The sequence below is a fragment of the Aythya marila genome (genome assembly GCF_965140915.1).
Source record: "Aythya marila genome assembly, chromosome: 3".
Taxonomy (NCBI): Eukaryota; Metazoa; Chordata; class Aves; order Anseriformes; family Anatidae; genus Aythya; species Aythya marila.
Window position 1 is genome coordinate 43266950 of NC_139044.1, and position 21858 is coordinate 43288807.

General features: G+C 35.0%; 1 protein-coding gene across 2 annotated transcripts in view; it reads right to left on the reverse strand.

Moving 5' to 3' along the window:
* Positions 1-1044: 1044 nt before the first annotated feature.
* Positions 1045-21858, reverse strand: part of TTC13 (tetratricopeptide repeat domain 13) — a 38581-nt gene continuing 17767 nt past the window's right edge. The window contains exons 12-23 of one of the 2 annotated variants that reach the window (XM_082758079.1): positions 21629-21785; positions 20423-20553; positions 19974-20106; positions 17059-17151; positions 12720-12803; positions 11097-11181; positions 8802-8908; positions 7395-7530; positions 6618-6697; positions 5405-5483; positions 3328-3407; positions 1045-1470 (exon numbers count right to left, since the gene is read on the reverse strand). In XM_082758079.1, coding sequence (XP_082614205.1) covers positions 1347-1470; positions 3328-3407; positions 5405-5483; positions 6618-6697; positions 7395-7530; positions 8802-8908; positions 11097-11181; positions 12720-12803; positions 17059-17151; positions 19974-20106; positions 20423-20553; positions 21629-21785 — 1289 coding nt within the window. In that variant the 3' untranslated portion in view covers positions 1045-1346. Of the gene's footprint in view, positions 1471-3327; positions 3408-5404; positions 5484-6617; positions 6698-7394; positions 7531-8801; positions 8912-11096; positions 11182-12719; positions 12804-17058; positions 17152-19973; positions 20107-20422; positions 20554-21628; positions 21786-21858 lie in introns of both variants that reach the window. The other variant, XM_082758078.1, reaches the window with a different exon arrangement.

Here is a 21858-nt window from a genome sequence, read left to right on the forward strand (position 1 = left end):
CATTGTGTGGAATAATCAACAAGCACTTTCCCTTCAATAATCTACCCTATTTTCAGCCCCATTATTAAAGTAGTTCATGTATATCAACATCCTTGAGGCTTTGCTGCTTTTTTTTTTTTTTTTTTTAATTAAAGAGGGAATTTGGAATGCATCATGCTGTAGCCAGAAAAAAAAAAAGGTGTATGCAGGATATTTTCACCTCTCCCTTGGAAAATAACTTGTTCTTTACACTATCTTGTGCTGCATGATTGGGACAGATAGTTGCTATTGCACAAAGCCCTAAACTCTGGAAAATTGGAAGATCATCAATATTAAACAAGTTGAAATCTATATCTAAAACGGAAAAGTTCTGTACATTTTCAGAAGTGTTGAAAATCAACACAGAAAAAAACCTGAAGTCGCTGAGGAAACTACATATTTGTCCCAACATTGCTTGCCCTTTCTGAGTTCATTTAACCTGAGGAATAGACGTAAAGTCACAGAGCTCAACCTAAAACGAGTACAATACAGTTAAGACTCACTGGAAGTAATACGAGTATGACAATGAGAAATTGGTTCATGGTATTGTCCACGTTGTCTGAACTGAATTAGCTCTACCCTACAGGAAGTCTGTCTTTCCATCAGTCCCCTTCCAACAAAAACAACCCAGGGAGCCCTAGATTGTTCTCCCAACATGCTCTCAAGTTTGTTGATATCTTTTGCCAGATACCGCCACCAATGGGTATATGGAAAGAGAAGCTAATGCACTGCTGCTGTGTTTTTGACATTTACTCACCGAGAAGCTAACCCCGAATGTCATTTGTTTGTTTTTGTTTCCAAATTATGTTCTTCTAAAATCCGTTCCTTTAAGCTGACATCTGTTCCTTCACTGGATTACATTACATGAAATGCCTGTGTATTTACCAATTACTCACACATTTTCTCGAGGTCTTCCATGCAGAAGACAGAGGCTTTGGAAAAAAAAAATTAAAAGGGAAGTCGCACGATGGTATTTTCAATGCACTTTTTTTTTAAAGTAAATCTTCACTTGCAGAGCATTCAGAACATAAGTGAGATGGAAATTTCTTCTTGCTCTTCATTTTGCCCCCCTCCAGACAGCTGTATTTCTTGTTAGAGTATGTCAGGATACAAGAAGTTAACTGTTTTCCTTTTTTTTTCCCTTTTTTTTTTTTTTTTTTCCTTTTTAATATTACTGGTCACAAAGATTCCCTTTCCTAGTGATCATTACTCAAATAAGTTTGTGTACTCTATTTATCGAAAAAACAAACAATAAACCCAGTTTGACCATATTTTCCCCTTCAAAATAATTTAGGGAGCAGCATATCTTGGTCTTTTATTTGTATAAATTACACAACAGCTATAGTTTTTTTTAGACAATAAGACGAGTCTGTATTTAGTACTTCAATCATCGTTCTCAGGGTAGGAAAAGTCTCTGATACTGATGGTAGACTCTTGTAAGAAGGTGAAATACTGAAAAAGGAAAAAAAAATATATTAATTTTTTGCTGCACTAAAAATAATTTCCCTGAAAGTTAACATATTATCTTGTATTTCTGTTCAAATGCTTCAACACATTTGGGACTCAAAGCCAAGAACCTGTTGATCACCACCAGTTCTTGTTTCTCTTGACTCCTCACTTCAGGAGCTGCCCTCACTATACAGAATGAAAACAATCACTAAATAAGAGCCTTCTGAAATGGCAGAACTTAAAGCAGAGTTTTATTGCTCTAAATCTTCAAACCTTACTTACCTTACGCACTATAATTTCTATACCACAGACAAATTAGCTCCCCAGGTTAATTATCATTGTATAATTACTTCCAGCTATTTGGGCTGTGGTTCCACAGATACTTTTCTCAGTATCAAGCAGAACCAGCTTTAGCATTTTCTCCACTCTGGCTCATTCCTCACCCATCTCTCAGTTGAGCCAGCAAATCCTATGCTGTGAAACAGTCTCAGTTAAAAATAACCTTGTCAAAACCAAAAATTATTTTCCTGATCTGGTTTGCTATGAGATCCCACACATAATTTCAGCAGTACAACTGAGAGGGTCAGATACACATAGGTAGGGTTGGAATAGTTTAAGCTGACTTTGCTCCAACAAGAGAAGATAACTTTTGTGTGGTAAAGGTAGTGTGAGGAACTGGAAAGTTCCTGTTAGGCCAAAGCCTTCTCTTCTCCAGGCTAGGTAAGCCCAATTCCCTCCTGTTGAGACATGTGCTTCAGCCCCCTTTACCATCCTGGTGGTCTTCTCATGAATTTGCTCCAGTTTATCCTTCTTTACTGTACCAGCAGCCCCAAAACTGGATGCAGGTGTGGTCTAAAGTACTGAATGGGGCAAAATCATCCTCACAATCTAGGGCAGCCCAGGATGCTGCTGGCCTTCCCTGCTGTCAGCTCACATTTAGTTTGTTTGCTTTCCTAGGGACCAAAGTGTGGCTGACCAGCCTCTAGTTTCCCTGGGTTGTCCTTCAGGCCTTTTGAAGGCAGATGCAAGATTTCCTTTCCTGAAGTTACCAGGAACATCCCCAGGTCCACATGACCTCTCAGAGATTACAGCTGGCCTTGTAAGGACATTGGCCAGTTCTCTCAGCACCCTTTAAGTGACTTGACCCTGTCCTGAAAGATACTAAAACTGTTTTTTTTTTTGTTTGTTTGTTTGTTTTTGTCTCTAGCCCCATTCTTAGATTTTGTATGGGGAATATCCACTAAGGGACAAATCAAATGCAACAGTTCTGTAACACTGACAAGGAATTAGCATGTTCAGTAGTCAAAAACCACTCTAAGAAAAATCAAAACTTTTTTTTTGGCATAATACAGAAGTCATACTGTTATATTAATGTAATACTGCATATACAAAACTTCCATTTACTTTGAAAATACTTATTCTTCAAATTAAAATAGCACCAACAGATAAGTACATCACTTTCAGTGTATAGGTTAGAGATCCATAAGAATGGAAAGAACCACCAAGTTGAATCCTCCCCCCTTTTTCCACTCAATCTCAAGATTCATTAATAATAACTACAGGAAAAAAAGGCAAATGATACCATTGGACAAAATGAAGAAAATATTAATTCAAGGAATTTTCTCAGTGGTAACACATGATGACTGGATGTGTAGACAAATGTTCTGTTAGCCTAGGAAACTGTTTACAAATTAGGATTTGTTAAGACAAGATTTGAAAGTTAAAAATAGACTGGATCATTTGTTAAATTCATAATGTCTAAGTCACTTCTTCAGCATAGGCTTAAATTTGACTTAAAGTCTTTCATATTCTACTACCCCACACCCATCCTCCTCCACCATCAGAACAAAAAAGATTTACCTTTTTAGGTTCATCCAGCTCCTTGCTATTTTGCTAAAAGCCTCAGATCCTGGTGCTGTCATTGCTTCAAAATCAACAAGCTGAAAATGCAACAAAATTGAAGAGATCTTAAGAAATGAGAGAAGTTTCAAGTTCTCTAATTCCAGGAAGTTAATCCCTGAATATTCTTAATAGATAACTTCAATTTTAAAAAAGCGTTTTTCCTTTTGTGACATAATACAGTTTCTCCCTCTAAGCAAGATGTCTATACTACTCAGTTGGTGACAGAAAATACGGACCATCTTCAAAATTATTATAATGTCCAATTAACAAATAAAACTGGGATATTTCACATTTTCACACACTGTATCTGCAAAATATCATACCATAGGAATGGTAGACTTATACTGGATTTTCCAGGCATTCTGTATTATTTCTTTCCACAACAAGTTTTTAGAGTTTAATCACAAACAGCGAAGAACTCTGGAAACTTCATATCTACAGCTCATAGCAAGTTTTCAGCAAAGCAGTGCTCGAAGACGCTGCTTCGTTAAAATTGTTTAGTGAACTCTGGCTGAATTTACGGAAGGGTTCCAATCAAATGTTTCCTCTGTTCCTGGTGGGACAGGAGTAAGCTTGCTAACTAATCTGTGCCCAGGCTATTTTCTCCCTCATCACCAAACAATTTGGAATAGCAGCATGCATGCCAAGCACTGAATCTGACTGTGGGTTTGCATTCCTGTCCACAATAAATAATACGCAGTCCATGGCTACTGCCAGACCTTCCAAGGCAGCAACAGGACGCTTGACAACTACATCCTTGGCTTCAGAGCAGTCTGATATTGCATGCTGTAATAAGCTTGGGACCAGAAATCCCCCTCTAAGAAATCTGTCAATAACTCCAGGTTTCATTCGACTAGAAAAAAACAATTTCTTGCAGCTAGTGAAAACCTTCCTAAAAATGGTTTTGTTTCAATTCAGGTGCTATTTCAGGAAAAAATAATTTTAAAAAGCCTCAAACATAAGAATTGCCTTGAAGTTTTCCATAAGACAGAAATTCTGGTTTTTAGTAAACATGAAACATCGCTTGACCACTTAAAATTGGTCAGCAAAATGCACTACCTTATTAAGTCCTAAGAATATGCATTAAAATAAAATAACAACAAAAAAACACTCCACATAAGTAAATATTCAACCTTAGTTAGGGCTCCTATAAAATACTGAAGATATCAGCTTAGCAGCCCCCTGAAATTGAAGTTTTTTTTGCTATCTGCTCTTAAAAGCAGCTAGGAGTACAGTACACATTCTTTTCATGTCCATGTTTATGTTTTTGCTGTTGTTTTTAATATTATCAGCCTTCTAAACTCAGTACTAAAAGGACAGACGTTATTGTTTTCAGGATTTTCTAGAATAGAAAGGAAAGTTGCTCTTTCTTCAGTTATCCACACAGGGTATTTCCTTCAACACTGAGTCTCACTGAAATTTTGCTGATTCTTTTGACAATACATTAAAGAAACAGAGGTGCTCTCTCTCCTTTCACGCTGAGGAGGTGATACAGCTAACAGACCATTAGCTGAATAAAGAAAGGAAAATGGAGCAAGGTGTTATAATATTTAAATGCAATCCAACCTTTCAACTGACTACATTTTAAACTGCTTTCAGAGGAGGAGGAGGTATTACGAGAAACTGCAAATACGTTTTTTGATTGCTAAGCCCTAAGTACTTAAGAATACATTGAGAGTAAAGAAAGAATTTCTGCTGTGTGTCCAGAAGAGCTGCTCATTCTGCCTAAGTATTCTCAGAATCCTTTTCAAAGAAAGCTGGAAAATGCAGCTCAGCATACAAGAACTGCTTCCCTTCCAAAGGTGTAATTACTGTGGGACACAAGCTGCTACCATTTGACTAAGCAGAGTTACTGTATATACAATTGCTAAATCTCACCTGCTCTCAGTTCAGCAGTGGAATCTTTAAAACTCACTAAGTCTACCTCATCTCCAGTAAATAAACGTGTAACTTCTGTTCATTTTACAGCTCCTTCCTCAAGTTTACATGCATTTCTTCCTCCACCAAGGCTGAAGCAGTGCGCTTTGATACTTGCCTTTCCTTTAGGAATTTTTCCTGATACTTCTTTTCCACTTGCCATTAGTGCTCCCATGATCACTGAATAAGCTATTACACTAAAAAAAAAAAAAAAAAAGTCAAAGATTTCCATAGTGTTATACTAAATAATAGCTTTAAGACTACAAAAAGCACAAATTGCGTATATTGCTGTTTCACAGAAGGTTAGCAAAAGTTACAGATGTGGTTATTTCAGAAATAAAATAAAGTGCAACACACTTAAGAAGTGAAATCACTTATTTTCCAAAACCATTGAAATAAAGATCCTATGAAGTTTAACTACTAAAGAACACTGTTTCTACAGTAGTCAGAATTACAATTTCAGAATTGTGAGTTCTTAAAACTCCACACAGCTGAATACAGAGCAAACTCCTGTTTCCAAGAAGCTTAACTGTAGCCCAGAAGTTTATAAACTTTACTGCAACAGAGCTAGAGGCACTGTAGGACCGAAAGGGATTCCCCTGCCCCATCTGTTCAACTTTTTTTTTTTTTAATTGTGAAACTCAAACAATTTCTTTAATCTTTTCATTCTGCAAGCTAAAGTAAAAGGCTGATTAAAGATACGAAAGTCTCTTGATTATTTGTTTATATTCTACTGAACTGTGTTTATCAATAAGCTTAAAACTCGTAAGTGCTCTGTGGAAAAGAGATTAGTAACATTCAAACCTGGCTACGTGTATGACTTAAACTAGAATTTCAGTTGAAGAGATCAATTAAATATGGAAAACTTTATTCTAATGTTTCATTTGGTGACCCTAACAGCTGAAAAAAATATTAAAAAAAAATGCAAAGTAAATATTATCTTAAGTTATACCAAAGTATATTTCATATACAATACATGTTTCAGTAAAGCTTTGAATTAAATTACAGTGGCCTAACAATGTGGACTAAGAACCCAAATGTTACAATTTTAAAAAGATACTTTTCAATCCCTGAGCTGAAGTCCATAAATACTACTAGCCATTTTAAATATACATGCAGCTATGAATAGTTACTATCAGCAGTTACGTACTAGCTTTTAAAACACTACAAAATCAGTGTTCATCATCATGGCAGCTAAAATAAGAAATGGTACAGGACAGACAGTCCAACTTCTATTTTTTCATATTAAAAGTATATTAGGATACTGTAATACATGGACATTTTACAGTGTGCATCCAAGACAACAGATGTGATAAAAAACAATCACTAACCTAGATCCTCTTGAAAGTGGCATTAAATTATAGAAGTAATAAACTAATGACAGGATCAAGTTGCACACAGCATCTGCTTCCTAAGGAAAGACAAAAAGAGAATTAAAGATGGTCTAATATCCAGATGTTACTATATGTATGAACATATATTTGGAAAAATCTTGTAGCACTTTTAGAATAACTGTTTCAAATGTGAAAAATATCAAGCTGAAGCTTGATTAACATATATACACAACTTATTTTATTATACCTTTCAAATTTAGGTGAAACTATTTACCTATACTGTGTTAAAGGATGAAAAGTGGAAAGTGCAAGCTTAAATCTGGCCAAATTCTCATTACAACAGAAATCAACATGAACACAATTTTTTTTTTCCCATGACTCCACGTTACTTCTCATCTTACATCCAGCAACTATAAACCAAATCTGCATATGATCTTAAGTAGTGCTTATCAGAACAATGAAACAGTGATGACAGACCCGTGCAAACGAAGGAGAAAGAAATATCCACTACTTCTGTAGCAGAACACATTGTGATATCAAGACCTTGTCTGGACTCTCTCCAATTACTGCAGCAAAGCAGAGCAAATTTAAGTAGCAGACAGAATGATGGCAATTTCTTATAATATTTGACATAACTGGATTTAAAGAAGCAGTCTATTTTATTACTTAAGATCTCTGTCAAAAAGTATTAAGACATTGACTGTTAAACACAAGGTATAAAAACATAATAGAATTTTATCAAGGAACTCATTGTTTCCATTAAAACAGTCTTACCCCCAGCTCTGCAGACAGAATTAAAATTTTTCCTTTAGCTGTTAGATCCTTATATAGAGCGTCTATTTCTGCATGATACAGCTGTGTTCTTTCTTCTGTTGTCTGAGTTTCTACTGAAAATAATATGTTTCCAACTCTATCAAACAGATTAAACAAGAACATAATTATTTTTTTTTGCACATACACAGGCTAAGTAACAAATGTGTAACAGTTAAATACTACATCATAACTTTTTCCTATATTTTTCTTTATATTATGTGCATTGTCCCCATTTTAGTTTAAAAAAACACAAACATTGAAATTAGAAACATTTTGCCATGTTGTAAGTTTATCTGAAAGAATACATCAAGATGCTATCCAATTTTAAAACATATTCTTGGCTTTGAGACTCCTGTATAGAATGCAAAATACAGTTTTACAAACTTAAATCTACCAAAATGGAATTGTTTTGGTATAAAAGCATGACTTCAAACTATGGATTAAAACAGATTAATATAGAAGAATATTTGTAAGAAGTAAATGGTATACCATTTTACTAATACCAAAATATCTTTCTAAAATAGTGAAGGCATGTTTTGTTTCATTTCAGCGTATACAGGCTTATGATTTAGAATGTAAAATTAGAAGTTAGGAAATATGTTAACACTTCAGAATAGAAGTTCAATTTCCATGTCCCAGTGTTAGAAGCACTCAAGTTCTGGGAAAAAATCCAATGCACAGAATTTAAAATCCCATAATAAACCAACAGCACGAGCTGTCTAGTCAATCTTTCAGCTGGTAGTTGGAAGGGGTTTCTGATTAGTTCTAATTAGATTCAGATTAACGCTCTTTGAGAAGACAAGGAGTCAGTATCTATACAGTGAGAAATTTGCTATCTCACTCATTGAGATAAGCCCGAGGTCCCACCTGAGCATATCCTCATATAAGAATAACATAGTCTAAACTGGCAGAAATAGGTCTGCAAACATCTCAAAAATACAGAAAATTAAAAGGCCAAAATCCAAATAGAAGAGTCTTTTCCATGCTTTGGTCAAAGAAATTTCCATTCAGGACTTCTCAGCCTCCATAAAAGACAAGGTCTCACAACAAGAAATGTATTTTGATATGGATAAAGAATGGCATTTTTCCTCCTTTAGGCTTTTTATATTTTAAAATGAATAACAAGGTGTCTCTTCACTTATGTTAGAGAATCATCTCAACTGAATTCCACAATTACTGTCCATATTCCCTCTCTGTCAGGGGACACAAGAGGAATCAGAAGTGCTGAAATAAAATTTAAAAATATGGTGGCAAGAACGTCACCAGTGAAAAACAAAAGCCACTTGATGCAAGTAGAAATGGCATTTGCGAAGATAAATTGCCAATACTTCATCATTACTTAAGGTATTTGAGCCCCCGAAAACATACTTATCTCCTGTTATGGTAATCGTGAATCCATCATATTCTTTTCCTTGATCCTTAAGGCTGGGGACTTTTGTGTTCACAGTAAACCCATCTCTTGTTTTACTGTTAAACTGCTTTCAAGAGAAAAAGAGAAGTAATATTAGAGTAAATGCAAAGAGACAGTCTGCCTCTATTGTTTTGAAACACTTAAAACTGGAATAGAAATGAAAGTGGACAAGCTGGGTGAGCAGTACAAAGAGTTACTGTCAACTACATTATTTCATTCATTCTTCATTTGCTACTGGATGGAAATCTTAAGTACCGAATGAGGCATTTTGCCATTCAACTTTAACTATATAGTGAATATAAAACTGCCTCATGTGTGAAAAGCAACTGTAATTTGAACTGTACAGATTTCTCCCCAAGTTGCACGTTGACAGTAACCATTTGGTGTAACAATGTAAATGCAAAAGCAGGAATCTGAAAGTCTGCTTTTTATGTTTACACTAAGAAGTAGTTGTATTAGTTTAACTGTGGATTCCAGAACACAATCTCATAGCAACACTTTGTTAACTATGATCCAATTTCAATTAATGTTTATCCTCATCAGAAGGAAAAATATCACAGAGTTTAAGAATTTTACAAAGCTACATTATCTAAATGTAGCACTGTAGCCAAAGAATTGTATAAACCAGGCAAAACTGTATTTAAGTAAAGCCAAAAGCCCAGCTTTTGACATAAACATTCCTCAGCTATCTGAATAACCAAACTGCGTCAATATTAGCAGGCAGCTATTTTATACAGGCACTATTAATGACTATTGTGCAATAGTGTTGAATGAATTACTAGGACAATTATTTATTTTAAGATAGAACTTGTGATCCAGAATGTTATGTTTAAAGAGAATCCGCATTTATTTTTAAAGAAACAAATCTAAAAGCCTCTAATGAGAAATAGCATTCCACTTAGATGCAATTCAGAATAGGATACAGTTGATTCAAACCAGAGCAAAATGTACAGGTTATGAAAACCAGGAAAAATATTTGCTGCCAGTTCTTAGAAACATTTATAACAAACTAGGTTATGTATAGTCCACTATGTTTATACATTTTCATCATTGTCTTGGAGTAACCTGTATTTTTAACTCCAGTAATAGGATTTCTTTTCTCTTTTTTTCTGGCTTATGATTCTATAGTAGCCATAAGAAGTGCTCTACAGGGCTGTTATTTGCACTTTCATATGGCAGTAGGCAACACAATCACCTATCCACCCCAATATCTACAGTCTCTTCATCACAAGTTTGTTTAGGTTTAGCTGGTATTCATGTGGATTCCTCTTCAAAGGCCAAGGACAAGACAGGAATCTAAAAAGGACAGACTTCCAAAACTATGAATTTTGTAGACCCTTATATTTGTAAAACCTATTAAAAACGCCACAGAAAAATTCAGTGCTTGAGCCATGTGGCTTCTGTGAAGATACCTATATTGCACAAGTGAGGAAATTCAAAACCAGTGTATCAGCAGTAGCAGCAAGGTAAACAAATCTTCTGAGGAACTGTTCTGTGGCAATCAGTCAGAGTGACTGATCAGCAACAGCTTGGTATCTGTCCATGAAACCACAATGCAGACGTACCAACAGAAAGTTAGGAGTTGGTCTCTATTTGGAATACATATTCCTTCCCAAATTTTATTCTATTCTAAATGAAGCTCTGTTCAATCTTTTAGCAATATATACTTTGTAATGGTGTTTCCCCAAACCCAAATACTTACATAAGGGTCATCCTAGAGTAATTTGAAAGGATTGAAGGAAGAGGGGAAAACCTGTTACTTAAATCCAGCTTAAGTCTCATTGCTTAAGTTGAGATCATAATATAACTCATTTGGCATGCCTTATGATCCACTGTCTTTCTGCAGATACCGTCACCAGCAAATAGTAAAAATGCAGGTTTCCCTCACTCCTTTTCCAGAGCACGAGAACGTAAAACACAGTTTCAGGTTGGCTATCAGTGACTACAGGCAACATTAGTTGCAACAGTTTCACATTAGATTCACCAAATGAACTTGTTCCTTCCATGTTGCTCTTGATCTTTCAGACATATCTTCAATTTTTTCCTTCATACTGTACACACATGCTATCAGACCATTACAAAAGATCTGACCACAAACCTTTCTGGCTGGTAAGGCAGAAATACCTTTAATTAGTGTTTCCAGTTTGTCATTTCTAAGTTTATACACGGTTGTTACATTCTGGGGAACTAGATATGTCCCATAATATGCTGTATTATTTTCAGCATATTTTGAAATGTTTTCTTTGATTTACCTTCATTATGGGAAGAAGATCTTCTACTTTATGTACCTTTTCCAAAGCTTCTCGAACCTCCAATAGTCCTTTTGGATTATTAGCACTAGAAAAAGAAATGATCAAATATGGAGTCACAATGGTTGAACGTGTAACAATTCTGGAAATCCATCTAGCTTTAACTTAATTAGCCATACCAATGGTTAGTACAATGAGTTATTGAAAGGTATTTACTTCTTTTCTGAAAAGGAGTTTCTTCATACTTGACCACGTGGTCACCTATTCTAGCACAAGAGAGTCACTTTCTTCAAAAAGGATTTTCCACCCTAGATCATCTCAGCTTATTTTTTCAGTTTCAATCCTCAACTTCAAACTTCAAATTTATCTTATTTGTGGTTGGCCACTCTGGAACACTGAACAGTGCTTGTGTGTATGTGTGGGCAGGAGTTGTTGATGAGAGAAGACAGAAGAAAAATAGTTTTGTTAGAAATGCTCTTCCCAATGTTAGAAATGCTCTTCCCAAAATGAGTGCATTTGTGCAGCCTCAAATGTAACATATATATTACAGGTGCAGGCACAGATGGATAGTGAAGAAACCTATTGAACCAGCTCTCTAAAATTTATCACTGTACACAGATTTTAAGAATTGAAGTATATTTTAAAACCACTGCACAAACTGCTCTGGTTCAAGGTCAAAGGCTACTGGCTCAGCCTGAAAAAGCTTTCAATAGAAGGTAGACTTTTCAGTTAGGACAAAGCTTATGAATCAGTAGCTATCAGAAATGTTCTAAAACTTAAATGTTTTCAACTGTTAAAAAGCTTTTCTGTACTTTTATTTTTGGTATTCACATAGCACAAAGAATAATAGAATGTAATATTTAACAGAAGTTACCAGGCCAAAGAAAAATTAGAAGACCTAAGAGCTTCTTAATTTTTTTAAACTTTGTCAGAACATTGTTGCCACAAATAAGCCACAGGTTGGGAAGACATTTTACGCATAAGAGAGCGATCAAAGTTTGAAATTGATATAAACACCAATTTTAAGATTATCTACATTCTTCTGTTTAAGGTTCTGCTACCATCTTCTGCTTGAGCACTCTACAAACCCATCTATGTAACAGGTAGCAAAGATTTTCTGTTCTGATAAAACTACTTGCCAAACACCAGTTTTATATAAAATTGCTTTTCATATCTTCTATTTTTCCTTCTCCTCACTCCAAAAGGTGGGATTTATCACTCTATTAAAAAAATTAATCTCAATATCCAGAGGAAATTATAGTCTATTTTACCAGGAACTGTACTCCATTCTACCAGGGGGGAAGACATCTTTAATGAGTCATATTTTATAGAAAGAATTAAGACCCACTCATGCAAAAGCTGTGGGTAGAAATTTAATACCATTATTTAATTAGAAGTATACTATAACTGACAATATTTTTCCGATTAGGTTAAGTGGCAAATAATAGGATTTTGCATTTCTATTAGGAAGTATAACAGCTATAGACACTAAGAACACTAGAACATAGAATTACAGAAATGTCACTTGGACTTTCCGAAATTAATCACTATGTAAATTTCAAATCAGTATTACCAGGGGAGTGAAGCAGCAGGCAGGGAGAAGTGAAAAAAAAATCAAAAGCTTACCCATGATAAACAAGGATCCTATCTTTGATAAAATGCAGAATTTTCTCGAAGTACTCCAGGTAACGCATGTTAATGACCTGGCCCCTACAAAACAAAAGAAAAGTTTCTCTTTAAAGTCCTGTTTTTCAACCCAACATTCCAGGGCTAAGGCAAACATTGTTCATTAAAATTTGACAATATTTTATCCACAGATGCTCTTAGATCAAAGTAAAGAATTAGAGTTTTTTTCTGAAATGGCAAATTGCCCATCCACAACTTTGGACATAGATTCCCAATTGAACTTGCAAAAATTCATGTATTATTGGTACAGTTGTTCTCAGATAAACTGCATTTCATGGGTATTCTCCCATTTTTAGTATATCCATTATCTATATGATAATTATCTATTGTAATAGGACAGAATTTTCTCAGACAGTTGTTTAGACTAGTAGAAATTGCAGAGCTGAGAGAATTATCAGTGTGCACACTGATTTACTTTGAGAACCAACATTCCCCATTTTACTTATTTGTGAACAGATGTGTTAATATGCTCTAACATAGTTTTCCATGTACAGTTTTCACATTTCCAGGTACAGTTTTCTTTACTCACCTGAGCACCTACTTACTGAAGTAATTTTGCTTTGACTCCTAACAGGAGTAGTAACTGTTGAATAAGGAAACAAGTTTTTTTGCCCCCATAGAACACAAAGAAAAATTATAAATAAAAACCTGATAAAAACCTGCTAGTATTATAACCACTCTGAGAGGAAAAATTACATACCATTATTGCATTTGTAGGAGTCCTTCCTCTTCTCCCAGTCTACAAAACAAGATTTTATAAAGCAAACGTTATCGCTCTCTGAGGAAGCAAAACCACTGTCAATCACAGGAAGGTGTACACACCTAGCTTTTATTCACTCTGAGTAAGTGATTTTGGCAGCTTAACTCCCTGTCTCACTCCACCACCTCTCACTTCAGCAGGCCTGGTCTCAGAGTAATTGCAGAATCGGTCTTTAAAAACCCGAACAGAATTAGAACACATACATAATCTGCACATAGGAAAGGGAGGGAGAGATAGAAAGAGAAAGGATGAAGATAAATTTCTGTGCATAATTTGCCCTTGTTGTACGTCCCATCATTTTCCATCTGTATAAAAAAAATCTGTACAACAGGCAGAAGCATGTCAGAATAAGGAACTGGATTTTTATTAAGTGGCATCTTGGAAAATGCATCCAAACCAGACCTATCATTCCATAAGGCTACCACCTAGAAGCAGCAGTACTGAGAAAAGACTTTTGGTGGGTGGTCAGCTTTAATTTCTGTATATTAAGCACTACTACCAAAACTTCAAAAGCAGCACTCTTCTAGAGAGTGTCTTTACTTTTTTTTTTTTTTTTTTTTGGTAAGAACACTGAGTGTATCATTAATGTTTAGCTGATCCCAAATCCTTGTTTTGGAAATAATTCAAACTTTCAAGAACATTCACTCTAATTTAAATAAAACTTGGTAACTTTAATCATTTGCCAGAAAAGAGATCAGCCAGAGTTGTGCTTGTGTATAGACCCACAAAGTAGCAGCAATAGCCAATATATTTGTATCTTAAGATTGTTAAGATCTGGAAGTCCATTAAACACAGTGAAGTACAAGACTTCTCTTATACCCTCTATTAAAAGCTCTTCAAATGAAAACAAAACTGTTTTCTGACACTCTTCAATCACTATACCATTCTGGAAAATAATTTTGAATTCAGAACTCACTGAATGCTAGTGCCTCCACATGTAAACATTTTTTTTTTCCAAAAATCATTCAACAATAGTGGACTGTAAATGCAAAGAATTCTGAGGTAAAGAAAAAGCATACGCTAAAAGATATCTAATCCAAGTATTTTTGCACACAGAAACTACTGGTGTACAATTTATATCAAACAAGCTAGAGACAGCATGAGCTCAGCCTGACTACATCTGTCATGAATACTAAAACAATGAAAGAAAGTTCCACTTTTCAAATCGTTCAGTGGCTAGCTAGTTTAAAACATTACTCCTCTACGCTCTCCACTATCCCTCCTAGAGCTACCCAGCCCTAATTTTTGCCAAATAAACTACACAGATGCATGGCAAAATAGGAATACTAAATGTTATGTGCAGTAAGACACTGAATCAGCACAACTGAAGAAATGGTAGTTACCGGTATGAACTACACGGAACTGCACCCAGTACTTGCAGTTATATTTCTTACATACTTCCAAGACAACGTATGCCATTAGCCGGAATGTCAAAATATTACTAAGTTCATATTCTACTAAGTATTATTTGAGCTTCTGTCAGTAGGGCCCATAACAAATTAGAAAGTCAGGAACCGTTACCTATCCTATTCCCTTGGAACAAAGAACAAAAGGCTGGTGTTCTATTGTTAGATAAAATCGTTTTATTAGAGAAAGTAATTTTTATTAGACTTGTTCTAATACTTTCATGTCTTTCTTGTGCTGGGGGCCCTAGAGCTGAAAGCTGTACTCCAGATGGGGGTGAGCCCCATGTGAAGTCATCAGGAGGGAATCCAAAAACAGAAACAAATCACTATGGGAAGCTAACCAAGGAAAACAGCTATTACTTGGGGTGTAGAATCATCAAACAAGTATTGCTTCCTAGAATCAAAAAGGATGCAGTCAGCAGCCAGTACTGAACCATGATCAGCTCTTAAGGCTGCTTCAAATCTAGTGTTCCCTCTAAAAAAGCCCCTAAATGGTAACTCCCTCATAATCATTGATTTGCTATCAAAAAATGCACAACCAAAATGCTGATGAGATCTCCAAAAGTCAAGGCTGATCCAAAACCAAAAGATTAAAACTGCAGGCCTATCATTCTCAAAGTTCATAATGCTTATTTTAAGTTTCTACAGAACCACCACAATAACTGGAACAGTAAGTTGTCAGTTTTGTTTTCCTATCAGCAGAGCAATTAAATGCAATTATTAAATGCAATGAGCAAAGCAATTACTGTGCTTTGCTCAGTGAAAAACAGTTGCTGACAGAGATCTTGAACAAGGGTGCACTCTTCAGAATATGCTTTCAGCATAGTAATCAAGTGTTGTTATATTAATGTCCTTGCATTCTGCCACCTTAGACTACCTAATAATTAAGTTTTCCCCTCTCCCATTTTAAAATAAAAACAGACAGAAACAGATGAAGTATGGGAGACACCCTTGTCTCAAAGAATAGATTGTTGTGATTTCAGCTGAAGCCTATGTGTGTAGAGAGGAATGCAGTAAAGATGGACAGAGTTTGGAGCCCAAATGTAACACTTGACTTGAGGGAAGACAGAAGCCTAAGCCTAAGACTGTCCAATAATGAGTACATCCCTGAAGGGCAACCACCTATTGCAATTTGGAGTTTAAAACTACATTGCCATTGCTCCTTAAAGTAAAGGGGAGCCTTGTAGAATGGTAGGACGAGCGTGGAGGAATTATCAGTAGTGATCATCATTTGTGAACATCAGACTATCACTTTTTTTACTTTAAAATTCTTGAGAAGGCTTTGCTTCCTTGTCTTGCTTTTTCCAAGCACATTCTCAAAAAAAGGAAGAAGTAGATATGAAAGCAGAATGACAGATCAAAGATTCAATACTTCCCATAGTGGGGGAGAAAAAAAAAAAAGATGTAATCTGGCTACATATTTAGTTACAAACACTCTGCTCCTGTGATTGACAGTGATGTTGCCACATTGCCACATTGAGTCTCTCACACTTCTACCACTTTGTGGGAGGTAGCACTACCTTGAGTGCAATACTGAGTCTTGCAGAATGGGAGAAGATGGAACGTACAACAGTGGTTCAATCTTTAATTTGAGCTTTGTTTGAAAATGCACCTATTACCTTTGATGGGTTACTTATTTTGTCACCTTTGCTTTAATTTGGTCTACTTTGAGAACAACTAAAGAAACTGTTTTCTCCCTATTATAAATTGGGAATAAAGGCAATAAGAAAGCTCTGTTTCATTATAATTGCCACTGTCTTCAAGAAGTATCATCTGCAGTAATAACAGCTGTGATTAACTTTACATTAAAAAAAGATCATTTGGGAATTAAAAACAGTATGTAAAAATATGCACCTTCCAGGTACTACTTTTTATCTTGCTGTAACTCAGTTGTACAGTTGAAATCCAGGAGGAAGAGAAAATGTCATCAGTGAAAAATAAGAGTGCACAACAAATAAATATTCCAATAGAAAATAAAAAATACACATTAAAGTAAATAATATAGTATTGGACACATATGTCCTTAGCGTGCATGCTGTTTCATGAACAACCAGTAAGTTTTGGTACAGTGCCTTAGTGTGTGTGAAAAAGCTGTTTGGCAAAACTCTCATACCTGATTAAATTAATGTGATTATTAAAACCTCTGCTAAGGCTTCGGGCGGGCATTTGGTCCAACCAAAGCACAGGCTGGTCAGGGTCTGCTATCCTACAAAGACAAAGGATGTTAACATTGGCACGTTTTACTCCATGTAATATTTCTAATTGAACTTTGTTCTCTCACACAATTTTTCACAAAAGCTATAATTCAGAAGTCACAAAAAATGCTTTTTTTTTTTTTTTTTTTTTAAAGAAATGTACATAGGGTTTTCATAAGAAAAGAATTTATAAGCATTTTATGTAGCTAGAGGTTGGCTCACAAAAAGTAAGGGTTTCAAACAAAGTTGCAATATGTCCTATGGTCTTTCAAAGCTTTGCATCAACCGGAAAACATAATTCCCAACCCTTCCCTTCTTTTTAAAGGGGGAAAGCAGAGTATTTTCAGAAGTGCACTCCTTGTACCTAAAGCATCCTCTTATTTTATCAGAATACTTACTTACAGAATGGTAGCTAGTATTAGTTTTTGCCTCGTTTTAAATTCCATAGTGCAAAAATGAGGCTGCTTGCTTCTCGTGTCTTTCATTTAATAAATTAAGAACAGTAGCACAGGCAGTGAAAACAGAGGTTTTCCTAGTGCTGTTCTGTTGATATACTTCAAACACCTTTTTGGCAGATCTATTTTTAAGGAGTGGCTATCAGTCTGATTTCTACTAATAATTGGCTTATTATATCTCACTCATCTGGACAAGAACTATTAACACTAATGTTACTTTATTTCTTCCTCACTCTCTTGTTTGTTTCACCTACCTGGTTTAGCCTTTTATTAGAAAATAGAACCTTTGCAACACAACTGTTTTTTACTTTACAAAAGAAGTAAGTATAATAGGGACTCCACTGTGGCCCCTAGCTGCTACTATCATATAAACAAATAAAATTAGTTACCCTACAGTAATTGGGATTCTTCAGTCAAATGTGCCTACAATTATTCCATTTTAGGGTACATAAAACAAAAGAAAAATCTGATTCTCATTGCCAACAGAACCCATGAAATCCACAAACAAGTATGTCTTCCTACTGATAAAGGTATACACAATTCCTCCTACGACAGCCTTCACTTGCATCAGAATTGCTCACCTTAAGTATTAATGAGTTCAGTATCAGTGATGCTTTAAGAAAAATAAATCCCAACACAGCATAAGACCTAAAAATGTGGGCAAGTCTAGTACCAGGTCCTCTGAGTCACCTCTGCCTTAACTGCTTGGAAGGTTGTGGGAATCTTCATGTCAAAACTGAATACTGTGTCTGCAGCAGGGAGCTTGACGTTGCACAGTATGTTAGTTTATAATGCACAGGTGTTAACTAAGGAGAGATTTTTAAGAACCAAAAACCTATAAAGAATTAAACCAATACAAGTGAGGTGACTGCTGTATTTTGTCTTTCTGGACTCAAAAAAAAAAAAAAAAAAATTCAAACACGCCTCGATTCCGTCTTGTTCTTCACAGATGTTACTGCCAGAATAACAGCAGAAAAATGCTGCCTCATTCTACGATTCTACAACTCTGAGTACATTATTGGTCACTTCTGACTCAATAAAATGCACAAGCCACAGAAAACTATGACAGACTGGGAAACCATTCTGGATGATTGCTTTGTACTTGTTTTACTCTTACACTTTTTCTTACGAACCTTCAACTAGCTCTTGCTGTTGACAGGATGCAAAGTTTTATTGACCACTGGTCTGAGCTATAGAGTTCAAGATAGTAACTTTTCTTACTGAGGAACCTGATGAGATGAGCCCAATCTGATCAATGTTACATGGCTATATTACTGCATTTTTTGTGAATTATTTCACGTGAATTAATCACGCAAAAAATAAAAAGTTCAAATGTTGAGTATTTCAGCTGACAAGATTGTCACAGACTGCTATTAAATGTCTGTTGTTTTCAAGGCCAGCAGTTTCAGACACAATACTCTGATAACTTCTGCTCAATCAACTGGACTGCATTTGAAACAAAACCAGAGCAATCCTTTCGCCAAACCTATCAATCTCCAAATGGGAAAGCAAGACATTCCAAAAGGCTGTTCAGAAAGGCAAAATACTATGAAGTATTTTGCTAATAACTTCATAGAATAAAAAATTAACAAAAATGAATTTATTCGAATAAATAATTATTTATGCAAAAAAAAAATAAAAATGCTAGTTGTACACTAATGAAAAAAAATCATTGATATTTACAATGGCAAGAGATAATCAGATTCAGGTCTCCAGCAATCAGTTTGTGCAATTTTTCCATAGAGATGGGGTAGAAAAACCAAGTAAACATTAAAAAAAACAAAAGTATTCAAGATGACTAAAATATATTCTATAGAACATTTTAAAAAAAAAAAAAAAAAAAAAAAAAAGTATTTCTATTTCTGATAACAATTTAATGTGAAAGTAATTGAGAATTAATAGAAGATACAATAAAGTATTCAAAAAAACACACATTATTTGGTTTGGTCTTAATTACCTTTGAATGATCTATTTGTGTTTACCTACCAAAACACTCATCCATCCTCTCTACATTAGCAACACACTTTTGCTTTTATCTACTCTTTTTCCATGAAGAATGTAAAAAAACCAACAACAACAACAAAATGAAACAACACACCAAGTAAAGAATCCCTCTAACCCCAGAATGCCTCAGTCTGAGCTCTTTGTTTAGATTACTTATTGTTATGCAGCCCTTTATGGAATGCATTGGATTTTTCACAAATATATGCACAAAGATACATTCAAGTATATAGGCTAAGATTGACTCCCTTTAGCTTATTCAACTGTTTCTATCACAGAAATAACAATTGTTCTACCTGTTCAGACTACAGCCCTTTGGTTAACTGAAGCATGCACCATTATTACAACTTAAGGCTTGTTTTCTCTCTTATCATTACCTTCGCCACTTCACAGCAATATCAAACATATCCCTCCACTGCATCAGTCTGGTTTTCCCATTCATCCGAACTTTTGAGTTTGCCCACGTCCGCTGCACAGCTTGCATTACTTCTAAAGTAGCCAATCCCATTGCTGGGAGAAGGAGGAGAGAAGGACAAACAACAAAAACAGAAAAGCAATCAGAACCACACACTTATTTTTGTACAGACAGGAAAACTGAAGCAGGGAAGTGATGTATTTACAGAAAAAAATGCCCATATCATTAAAAACTGGCAGATCATCTTTTCCAGGAAATTTGCTGATATAATTATTATTTTCATTTTAACTTTTTATATAAGTATTCAAAATGAGTAGAGCTTAAGACCAATTTGCAGGTAGTAAAGGCATGGCATTAAATTGTAACCACATTAATTTTTTAATTCTCAAGTTGAGAGCTTTTTCAGTATACCTCTATGTATTCTTTTATTTGGAAGAAATCCTGGTGTCTCATACTGCATCATGGAACCCAGATGATCAGCTACACATATGAGTTCTTGCACATCAGTCTTATAGCTTTCAAAATTCTGAAATAACACATCTCTTACAGAGGAGAAAAACATACATCAGACATAACTTGGCAACATAGGTCTTGGAAGTTATAAAACAATTTGTTCATCTGGTAATCCATACTGTTCATGTGGGAAATACTCAAAAACTGACTTTTTGACACTCGTTTCTTTTCCCACCTCACTAAATATACATAGTATATGGCAGTTATACTATCTCAAATCAAATCCTCATTCTACTCATCTTATTATTACCAAAAACTATTTCATCTTCAGACTTTCTCATAGTAATTGGCACTAAAAGTTAACCAATAACACACCTTCTTGAAATGCCACGCTTACCTGAGGAACCTCAACACTAAGTAAGGAAAGAATACATATAGAAGCTGGAAGTCTTATTCTGCAAATTATCCCTTAATTCTGTAAAAGCTTCTTGCATGTATGGAATAGAATCCATCTTTTTAACACAAAAGCCATATATTTTTAACTCAGCATTATTTTTACATAGAGGAATTAAGTGAGAATATATCTAGAAATTCATTTATATCAGGAGAAACTGCTATCCTTCCTTTAAGTACATATTTCTGAAGACTAGTCTAATAAATCCCGTGCTCTGTTAGCTGATATTATGCTGCCCATAAAATATTGGTTATCTAAATTATTCTGGAGAATATTTTTCCTAGTGAAACCCATCTGTTATTAACAAATCTACTTAATAGTTGAGAAATTACACCTCTAACAAAAATAAAATAAAATAAAATTTAACACATAGCAAGAAACTAGTAAGGGTGCTACATAGCATTGCACTCAGCATCTCAAACTTTTCAATGCCTTAACACTGATTGCAAAGAAAACAAAATAGAATAGTAAATCATTAAAGCTGTATGATGTGAAACAATATTGCTTATGTGAAAATCAAACTGAAAAAAAGTCATTGTAAGTATCATTCTTCCTCTTTTATGAACTGAATCAACTCCAGTTGCTACAGTTTTCGAAAGAACCTACACTCACTGGATTTCCACAGTATAAGTGCCTCAGAATAGCATTTTTAAAAGTCAAGCAGAAAAAAAAGCATTGTGAATAGGCTTAAAAAAAATAAAATTGCTCACTTTATATGTGGCTGTAACCCTGGCTGTTCTTCATAATTTTCTATAAGAAAAGGAAGATTTTTGGCCCAGTGGTCCTTGAAATTTCCAGGAAGATCTATATCAATATTATACTCTGTAAGAGGGGTATCCAAATGTGCATGCAAGTATCTAGAATACTCTGGAGGAAAGAAATAAAATTAAATACTGTTCGCATGATTATTCTACTTCTGTAATTATATAAGATCAGAAAA